Below are 11,331 nucleotides of genomic sequence, written 5' to 3'. Positions count from 1 at the left end.
TTTATGTTTAAAATAAAAACAATTTAGTAGAAATAACCATATTACAATTGTATTTATATAAATATGTTAAAATAAAAAATTAATACAATTGTCAAAAAAATATATGAAATACATTCGGCAGTGATGACCAACTAATATCTCGAGCAATATTTTCCTGAGAGATTATTTCATACAATCTCCTATAAATTATGAAAAATTTTCGTATTAAACTAATAATTAATTAATAATAAACAATAAAATACCTATAAATATTAGATACTTAAAGCAAGGTTCTTTTTATTCTTAATTATCTAGCATAATAATATCATCATCACTTTCATTTTGCTCTGTGACTTCACTCTTGCGTCTTTTGCTGTTGTTCAAGTCATCGAAAGTGGCTCGTTTCCTTGCATTCGGGGATTGTGTGGAATCAGGTGCTGCATCAGATTCTTCGATGATACAAACATCATCTTCATCGTCATCCTGGGGGTTGTTGGATGATGAAGGACCAGAGGAAGCTGAAGGAAAAAAATTATAATATAAATACAATATTATATATGTATATATATATATATATATATATATACACCTAAGTCTGTTTTTACACGGAGATTGTTTCCAGAAGAAGCCGTGTAAAAAAAAAAACGTGTAAAAAAAGACATTGATCTTATACAAAAATGGGTGATGTGTTCCTAATGTCTAAAACCTATTAAAATGGTGAAAAACAAGAATTTTTAAGAACAAGAATTCATGTTTATTTTATTAAATCAAAAATATAATGCTTATTTTCACAAGCATAGTAATTAATGATAAAAAGATATGCACTCTAATCTTAAAAGTAATATAAATTAAATGTATGGCAAGTTCAGGAACTAAAAAACTATGTTGTGAACGAAAAGAATAGGTTATTCAATTTTTAAGGTAAAAATAATTTTATTGTATGCACATAAAGGAAATTTCCCTAAATTAGTGCTATTCACATTTGCTTGACCAGTAAAATTGTTTGTACGCGCTAAAAGGGAATTCACTTAAATCTTTAAGCTAGTGTTCGCAAACTATCGATACTATCGATGGTTTCAGACTTTTTTCTTTCATAAAAACTTTTTTGTGATATGAACATACTTCGCAAAAATTAAATTTGACAAAAAAATTAAGTACATTAAATTTTAAATCGTGCTAAATGGAATAAAATCGTGTAAAAAAATTAAAAATATTCATTTTCAAACCGTGTTATATCAAAACCGTGTAAAAAAGACCGTGTAAAACCAGACTTAGGTGTATATATATATATATATATATATATATATATATATATACACATAATAATTTATAATGTATTTTATCTTACTGGACGGTTCATCTCCATTCCCATGTTTGCCGGAGCAGCACTTTCTTTCGGTTTTAAAACAGAAGGATCTGATAATACTTGAAATTCAGGTTCGTCCTTCTTTGGTTCATATTGGTGTATCGTTATACTTAATTCATAATTTTGCAGGAAGTCATCGACCTGAAAAATAAAAAAAAAAAGAGTGCGCGTAAGGATCACACGCGATTGAAGTAAAACTTATTTGCTACTGTATAAAGTAGCAAATTTAAGTTGAGTAAAAATAAATACATCTTATAAAAATTTTGAATAATGTTTATTAGTAATATGGTAACACTAGTGATGCACACATTATTAGTGTCGTCAATCATTATACACATTTATATAATGATAAATTATAAATTATATATTTATAACATTAAAAATATGTATAATATTTACAAACAATAATGTAATCAAAGTCGTACTTGAAATATGACATGATCGTTTTAAAGTAATTGCTGATTAATAAATTCTATAATATTCATTCACACAGTGGATTATGTTAAACAACGCCTAAACAAATATTGTTTTTGCAAATTAACTCATCCTGTAACAATTGTGTTTGAAGAACTTCATGTAATTAAAATTAACATACATTCATTTACTGTTTGTATTTTTTTACTTTTTCGCTGACGATATAATCTCATTCCTTGAACAGCTGTAATATCCGTCTTGCCTAACAAATTGAAGCCATACTTTTATATTTGTTTTATTTATCAAGCCCTGCACATAGCTTAATCTATGAATCATTTGCTTTTTTATGCGAACGTTAATGCAATGATCATCATCAATATTACGAGGTAATAAATTAACCAAATTATTAATGTCAACAGGCACATTTATAATTTGGCCAAACATTCCAAATTGTCCATTTGCATGTCGCAATCGTCTAATTTGCATGAAACTCAACCTAGGTGAAATTAACCTTTCAGTTACAGTATCTAGTTTAGGTAGATAATTTGGTACAGGTGGAAATACAAAACCATTAAATTTACACAAAGTGGGAATTTTGCCCGAACTTAATATCATTCGACAAGTTTGACATCCAACCTGATCATTTAAATCAATATTCAAAAAACATTATTAAGAATTTGTTTTTGAGCATCATTTGATATTTCTAAGCCACTTTGAAGCCAAAGTCGATCACACACAAAAAACATACATAGGAAAAGCTATCATTTCTTACGCAGCGCAGATTTTTCCTTAGTTTCATTATTTATTTGCGATCATTTGCACTACAATTATTTATGGGGGACGGAATAAAATATTCTTCCGATCCTGACATTTTTATTAACTCACGAATTATTTTGCTAACCCATGTCGCGCCTAAAAAAGTTTTACTTCAAAAAATGTTTAGAGACTACGAGCTAAACACAAAACTCAAGTGAAAAAGTCGACACATTTTGTTTTGTTTTTGACATATGATTTGACATTTGATGTATTTTTTGTTTTGCTCGCAGACTAGATCGAATAATTGCGATTGCTAGCGTCGTAAGCGCGAATCATGCAAGCGATTACTTTACACCCATGTCGATTTACACCCATGTCGCGCCTAAAGAAGTTTTACTTCAAAAATATTCATATCATGAGACAGGAGAGAATCTAATTATCTTACTTGTAACATGCTTCCATCAACAATTCCCAATTCTGCCAATTTCTTATCATTGTTGCACTCAGTCTCCCCTTCTTCGGAAGATATGATAACCAACTGTTTAGATTGGCAAATGACATCAGGTGCAATCATGTTCAACGATTTCTTCAAAACGTTTTCTTCCAATTCTTTCACAGTCATCTTGTTCACATCGAGCATTAAATTAACTTCAGGTTTTGGACTACAGACATAGCATTTAGGGTTTGGAGGATTGAGAACTGGATAAAAGACACAAGATTGGATATAATAGAAATAGTAAAAGGATATTTTTTTATGATTTATTTTTTTTGTGACTTACATTTCTCCGGTACAAGTATTTGCTTTTGTGGGTTCTCTGTAAGACGTACATACACAGTGGAGCACTCTTTGATTTTGTCTTGCAGGATTTTAAAAGCGTGCATAACGGCAATTCCAGCAACGATTGCATTTGTGGTCGCAATCGCGGGAATTATATTACCAGCCATAGCTGAAAAATAACACAAATATTTATTAACTTCCCGTAGGGTAAGTTACAGTAATCGCAAAAAAATCGAAAATGAAATTTTTTATATATCTTTACGTTTCAGAGGTTTCTTAACATTTTGGCATACCTTGGAAAAAAATGGATGTATGTGTGTGCATGTGTGCGGATACAAATTTTCGTCGACATGGATCAACCGATTTGATTAATTCAAAAAACATTCGATTACTATTGATAAGGAGGCGTACTGATTAGTTTTTGGCAAAGGCAAAGGCCGTTTCGGAGATACGGGGCAAAAAGTATCAAAAATAGTATTTCAGTTTTTCAGAAAACGGAGCGCCCGCTTTAAATAATTCAAAAATCATTTTACTTGTATTGACAAAATGAACTGGTACAATTTTGTAAAGGCAGGTCCAGCGTCTCCGGAGATCCAATAAAAATTAAAGAATGATGCCATTTGGCGGTCAAAAATGAACATTAGACATATGTACATCATATCATCAGATATTTTATAAAGATTAATAATAAGTACAATTTTGTGTATATTTATATGGGTTCTGTACCAATGTTTACACGTTAGACGACTACGCGGCGCTTACGCGCTTTCATATTTACGGTACGGGAAGTACCAGCAATTCCAGTAATAGTAATAGTAAACAGGGTGTCCCAGAACTCAATTTAAAATAAAATTATTGCACTCATTTTGAAAATTATATGTATTTAAGTATTACCAAGTGTTTTGGGCATTTTTCAGTTATTTTGAAGTAAAACTTCCTTAGGCGCGACTAGGGAGTAATTCTATGATATGAAACTGACAATAGGACGGAAGTTGGTTACGTCTGACTGAATTCTGATTCGTCATTGGTCGATGACGTCATTCGGATAGAGTTGACGCTATTATTGATGTTATGAAGTGCATAAAAATGTTTCAAATAGTCTAGAAATGTTGCGAATCGTCCAAATATATTATAAATCAGAAATATTGAAGATTGCCAAAAAATGCTGTATACTGCCAAAAAATATTATAAACTGTCCAGAAATTTTATATAGCGCTTAAAAATGTTGCAAAACGTCCAAAAATGTAAGAATTTGTCCAAAAATATTATAAACCGCCTAAAAATGTTATGAACCGCCTAAAAATGTTATAAGACGTCCAATAAAATGATAAAACGTCCAAAAATGTAAGAAACTATCCAGAAATATTATAAATCGCTTAAAAATGTTGCAAATCGTCAAAAAATACTATAAACCGTCCAGAAATGTTGTAGGCCGCCTAAAAATGCTGTATATTGTCCAAAAATGTTATAAACTATCCAAAAATGTAAGGGACTGCCTAAAAATGTTGTAAATTGTCCAGAAATGTAATAAACCGGCCAAAAATGTAAGAAACAGCCTAAAAATATTGTAAATCGTCCTGGAATGTTGTAAACTGTCCAGAAATATTCCAAACCGCCTAAAATGTTATAAAACGTCCAGAAATGTTGCAAACCGGTCAAAAATGTAAGAAAACTGCCTAAAAAGGTTATAAATCGTCCAGGAATGTTGTAAACCGGCTAAAAATATAAGAAACTGCCTAAAAATCTTGTAAACCGTCCAGGAATATTATAAACTAGCCAAAAATGTAAGGAACTGCCTAAAAATGTTGTAAATTGTCCAGAAATGTAATAAACCGGCCAAAAATATAAGAAACAGCCTAAAAATATTGTAAACCGTCCAGGAATGTTGTAAACTGTCCAGAAATATTCCAAACCGCCTAAAATGTTAAACGTCCAGAAATGTTGCAAACCGGTCAAAAATGTAAGAAAACTGCCTAAAAGGTTATAAATCGTCCAGGAATGTTGTAAACCGGCTAAAAATATAAGAAACTGCCTAAAAATCTTGTAAACCGTCCAGGAATATTATAAACTAGCCAAAAATGTAAGGAACTGCCTAAAAATGTTGTAAATTGTCCAGATATGTAATAAACCGGCCAAAAATGTAAGAAACAGCCTAAAAATGTTGTAAATCGTCCTGGAATGTTGTAAACTGTCCAGAAATATTCTAAACCGCCTAAAATGTTATAAAACGTCCAGAAATGTTGTAAAACGGCCAAAAATGTAAGAAACTGCCTAAAAATGTTGTAAATCGTCCAAAAATGTTGCAAACCGGCCAGAAATGTTGTAGACTGCATAAAAATGCTATATACTGTCCAAAACTGTTATAAACTGTCCAGAAATATTATAAATCGTTTAAAAATGTTACAAACCGTCCAGAAATATTGCAAACCGTTCAAAAATATTATAAACCGCCTAAAAATGTTATAAGACGCCAAAAAATGTTGTGAACCGGTAACAAATGTAAAATACTGCTTAAAAATGTTGTAAATCGTCCAGAAATGTTGCAAACCGGTAAAAAATGTAGGGAACTGCCTAAAACTGTTGTAAAATGTCCAGAATGTAGTAAACCGGCCAAAAATGTAAGAAACTACCTACAAATGTTTGAAATTGTCCAAAAATGTAGTAAATCGGCCAAGAATGTAAGAAACTGCCTAAAAATGTTGTAAATCATCCAGAAATCTTGTAAACCTGCCAAAAATGTAAGATAATGCCTAAAAATGTTGTAAATTGTCCAGAAATGTTGTAGATTGTCCAAGAATGTAGTAAACCGGCCAAAAATGTAAGAAACTGCCTAAAAATGTTGTAAATCATCCAGAAAACTTGTAAACCTGCCAAAAATGTAAGATAATGCCTAAAAATGTTGTAAATTGTCCAGAAATGTTGTAGATTGTCCAAACATGTAGTAAACCGGCCAAAAATGTAAGAAACTGCCTAAAAATGTTGTAAATTGTCCAGAAATGCAGTAAACCGGCCAAAAATGTAAGAAACTGCCTAAAAATGTTGTAAATCGTCCAGGAATGTTGTAAACCGGCCAAAAATGTAGGAAACTACCTAAAAAAATGTTGTGAACTATCCAGAAATATTATAACTCCGTCTAAAAATATTATTAATCGCTTAAGAATGTTATGAAAAGTCCAAAAATGTTGTACACCGTCTAAAAATGTAAGAAACTGCCTAAAAATATTGTTGGAAGAATTTAAAACAGATGGCGGAAGAATTTACTTAATGACATATATTAATAATAAATACACGAAACTTTTAATTGAATTACGGACTATCTACATATTAATATTAAAAGCTGAAACTTTTAGAGATTTTTTTTTATTAATTTGAAACCATTTGAGTACCTAGGAGGAAAAAAATGAAAATGTCCATATTAAGGACCACCTTAGTAGGCAGGTATAAAAGTAGACAGGTAAACAGGAGGCCAAGTAGATTATAAATGGAACAAATTATTTGTCGATTATTTACACATATCGCTAATTTTATGACAAAATGCCCCTAATAATTTTTAACAAAAAAAATCTATTTCTATTGCTTTTTTTATCCAACTTACATTTTACTTCAAATCTCGATTTCTGTTCAATACCAAAACAGTAAGACCGAATATTGGCACAGGCAGCAACAAAGTCCATGGCAGCCTGATCGTCTTTATCCCAAACGAGAGTGGTCTTCTTTTCTTCCAACTGTTTGAACAAACTCATGACGCTCATTTTGAAAACACAACACCATTCTGCTAGGGAAAGATTTCTTTGTTCACGGGTTACTGCGTCGTCTTTCATCTCTGAATCTGAAAGAGATAGATATAATATATACACTACAATAAAAATAAGTTTTAAAAATAAATAAAAATTGTAATGTATATATATCTTCTTATATATAAAAATGGAGCTCTCGATAACATGAGATCCGCTAAAACTCGAAAACGGCTGAGCCGATTTGGCCAGTTTTTGTCTTGAAAAGTTCGTGCTAATCAGTAGGTTGTGGGAAAGGTGAGATATTATTTCAAAATCGCGTAAAAACTTTACACTTTTAATTTGAACATTTTTGTAGAAGCGTTATTGGAATAAAACAATGGACGGTGGGCTAATACGTCAAATGTATTAAATATTACTAAATGATGTTTGATGTTTTACGTAAATATTATTTAATTATGATTAAATTGTAGTAAGTACTTTTGTTCATAGTTATATTTATACACAAAAACGTTATTAAACTGGCCGCAAGTGTTACTAGAAACTCAAAATATCAACTTTTTTGAAATGTTAATATGAAAATGCACTTTTTGGCATATTTTTCTCAAACACGGTGCTCTGAAAGATCTCATTTGTATAATTATATATTCAGTGGTATTTATAAAACATTTTCCTGATTATATTATTTTTTATTTATGTTATTTAAATTCAGAACCTAAATTTGGTATCGATCAAAGGGATATTTTGCCGAATGACATTTTTCTTCAGTTATAATTTCCCAGAATTTATCAAAAAATAGATAGTAATATATGAAGGTCCGGGTTAAAAGGTCCACCACCGATGTGTGAAAAAACAGTAAAGTTAAGCATTGTTTAACAACAATATTTGAAAGTAGAGGGAAAAAGATGTATAAACAGCTATAACCTCGATTCTTATGACTTTGCTATCGGGAGATAAACGGTAATCTTTGAAAATCCATAATAAAAGTATTTTCTTCCATTGGTAGTTTTTTTAGCATTAGTTAAAGTGTAATTATTTGTAAAATACCTTTAAAATTAAAATAAGACTTTGAACCTGTTTGCCACCTGGCCGTTTCAAGTTACCCCGCCTATAGGGTAAAAAGGTCTAGATAACAAATTTTTGAAAGATATCAAAAAAGTACATTTCTACAATGACAAAGTAGCTGGCAGTTTTACTGAACGTAGTCAGATAATCGTTCGTTTGAAATGTGTTATTTGTTGTAATATAATTGGTTGATTTTATAATATAATTAATATTTCTCAAAGTCAAATTGGACCTTTGTGCCCCCGCCCTGCCTTACATATATATACTTTTTATTAAATTTACTTTTATTCATCGAATGTTACTTGAAACTTTTCAAAAAGCAGATTAAAGAAGAAATACTTAATTCATTTTCTATCTCTCCTCGCAGAAATTTGAAAATTTTGTTTAAGCTCAGTAGTATTATTTACAATTATACACAAAATGCAGAATCCAAAAAGAATCTGAAAAACTTGAAACGTAATCAATAATCGGAGGACCAAAAAAGACTTGGATTGGATTATACATGTTTTCTATAGAAAGTGTAAAAACTTCCAGTTTGATTGTATTGACAAATATAGACAAACTGATGGGGTTTATTGTTTTTATAATACCTCATTGTATATATCATTCAAACAACACATCCTTATGCACTTAAGTATTAATATTTTTGATTCTCTAGAAATTGTTTAGTATATACCTTACTTAGCAAAACAACGTTTTCCGGGTCAGCTAGTATATATATATATATATATAATAATATATATATATATATATATAATATATAACATTTATATATTTATCTATTTATTTACCCATGGGTTCGGTCCACATCTGTGGCACAGGTGGGCGTCTCTCCTTCCACAGATTCTTCATACTCAATAAATACTCGATATCATCATGAAAGAATTTAGTAAACAGCTTTTGACTTTCGTAGTTGCAAGACTCAGCCCACTGCCTTGTGCTTACACGATCAATGTTACCCTGAAAAATAATTGTTGTTTGTAAAAAGCAACATAATTTAGATTTTTAATTTGTGACACAATAATCTCTTCACCAACCTTTTCTGAAAATTCATCAGCAAGTGCTTTTTCGCTAGCGTCTCCTGCTGCTTCAGGATCGGCAGTGTCTGGTGAGACTTCTTCATCGTCATCGGTTTCGCCAAATAGTTGACTGAAAATGAAATAAAATAGAACGAAATTATTTAAATTAATTATAATTTTTAATATCATAAGATTTTGCAAATAAATTTAGTTTCTTGTATAATTTAATTTATATTAGAAAAATGCAATACTCTTTTAATTTAATTTAAATAGATAAAAAACTAAGCTGAAAAGTGGGAATAATATTTTTTTCACGTTGTAAATTATCCACGAATGTTGTAAATTGTCTGAATATTATGTAAGCAGTCTAAAAATGTGGCAGTCCAAATATGCTGTAGATGATTTATCTAAAATCTAAAATTCTAAAAGCAAGGTTGTAAATTATCTAAAAAGGTTATAAAATATCTAAAAATATTGAGGACGATCTAATGATAATGTTAAAGACGATCTAAAAATGTTGCAGAAGATCCAGAAATGTTGCGGAAGGTCCAGAAATGTTGCAGACCGTCTAGAAAAGTTGCAAAAGGTCCAGAAATGTTGCAAAAGGGCAGAAATGTTGCAAAAGGGCCAGAAATGTTGCAAAAGGGCCAGAAATGTTGCAAAAGGGCCAGAATGTTGCAAAAGGGCCAGAAATGTTGCAGACCGTCCAGAGAACGCATCCAAAAATATTATAAATCTAAAAATATTGCAAAATAGTCCAGAAATGTTTGCAAATCCTTTAAAAATAATGGAAATCATTTAAACATGTTCCAAATCGCCAAACAATGTTGCAAACGGCCTAAAAATGTTGTGGACTGTTCAAAATGTTGCAAATTCTCCAGAAATGTTGCAGAATGTCCAGAAATGCTGTAGAAGGTCCAAAAATGTTGCACTGTTGGAAATGTTATAATACATCCAAAAATATTATAAATAAAAAATGAGAAATGTTTGCAAATCGTTTAAAATGTTCCAAATCGCCTTAAATGTTCCAAACGACATAAAAATGTTCCAAATCGCCTTAAAATGTTGCAAAACGACGAAAAAATGTTCCAAATCGCCTTAAACTGTAGCAAACGACCATAATGTTCCAAATCGCCTAAAAATGTTTCAAATCACAAAAATGTTGCAAACGGCCTAAAAATGTTGCAAACCGTTTAAAAATGTTGTAAACCATCCAGAAATGTTTGCAAATCGTTTAAAAATGTTGTGGTCTGTTCCAAAATGTTGTAAACCATCCAGAAATGTTGCAAATTGTTAAAAAATGTCGTAGACTATTCAAAAATGTTGTAAACCGTCCAGAAATGTTGTAAAATGCCTAAAAATGTTGTGCTGTCCAAAAAAGTTGCAAACGGTTCAAAAAAGTACAGAAATGTTGCAAACCGTCCAGAAATGTTGCAAACGTCCAGAAATGTTGCAAACCATCCAGAAATGTTAGAAACTGTCCAAAAATATTATGAACCGCCTTAGTTTGTTATAAATAGTTTAGAATGTTGCAAACTGTTTGAAAATATTGTGAACTGTCCAAAAATATCACAAGGTTCCTAAAAATATTGTAAGCCGTCCGTAAATGTTGCAAACAGTCCAAAAATATTATAAACTGCTGAAAACATTGCAAACCGTCCATAAATGTTGCAAACCATTCACAAATGTTATGGACTGCCTGAAAATGTTGTGGACTCCCAAAAAATGTTGCAAACGGTCCAAAAATGTTGTGAACCCCCAGAAATATTATAAACTATCAAAAAATATTGTAAACCACCCAGAAATGTTAGGAACTGTTCAGAAATATTATGAACCTCCTACAAATGTTGTAAACGGTCTAGAAAAGCTGTAAACGGTCCAAAAATGTTATAAAATGTTCTGAAAATATTGTGAACTGTTCAAAAATGTTATAAAACCCCTAAAAATGTTACTACTGTCTGAAAATGTTGTAAACTATCCAAAAATGTATTAGAAGAGTTAATAATCATGATTGTTACTTACAATTTAAATTTTTACTCACTTGAATAAATGTTTGGCCCAAACAATACAATGAATCGGTTCTGAAGGTGTATTTCTAATTGTGCAGCCTGGAAATGATTTTTGAGTCGCTTTCGGCAAGCATTCATAACATTGTGATAAGCCTTTCTTGATCATCTCAACCTTGAAATAAAAGTGAACATGATAATAATATAAATATAA

The 11,331-nt window shown here is 30.8% G+C and overlaps 1 protein-coding gene across 1 annotated transcript in view; it reads right to left on the bottom strand.

The window, feature by feature from the left end:
• Positions 1-1,354: 1,354 nt before the first annotated feature.
• The window catches only part of LOC113388557 (SUMO-activating enzyme subunit 2-like), a gene marked incomplete at its 3' end in the record, with an annotated part of 15,583 nt that continues 5,606 nt past the window's right edge, over positions 1,355-11,331 (bottom strand). The window contains exons 2-8 of the mRNA XM_026625928.1: positions 11,153-11,292; positions 9,130-9,241; positions 8,884-9,052; positions 6,889-7,122; positions 3,295-3,462; positions 2,961-3,214; positions 1,355-1,486 (exon numbers count right to left, since the gene is read on the bottom strand). Coding sequence (XP_026481713.1) covers positions 1,355-1,486; positions 2,961-3,214; positions 3,295-3,462; positions 6,889-7,122; positions 8,884-9,052; positions 9,130-9,241; positions 11,153-11,292 — 1,209 coding nt within the window. The remainder of the gene's footprint in view (positions 1,487-2,960; positions 3,215-3,294; positions 3,463-6,888; positions 7,123-8,883; positions 9,053-9,129; positions 9,242-11,152; positions 11,293-11,331) is intronic.

This window comes from Ctenocephalides felis, unplaced genomic scaffold (assembly GCF_003426905.1).
Source record: "Ctenocephalides felis isolate EL2017-DRISC unplaced genomic scaffold, ASM342690v1 CF-g0.4_SCAFFOLD_03572, whole genome shotgun sequence".
In the NCBI taxonomy this organism is placed as follows: Eukaryota; Metazoa; Arthropoda; class Insecta; order Siphonaptera; family Pulicidae; genus Ctenocephalides; species Ctenocephalides felis.
This window is presented reverse-complemented; position numbering and strand designations above follow the sequence as displayed.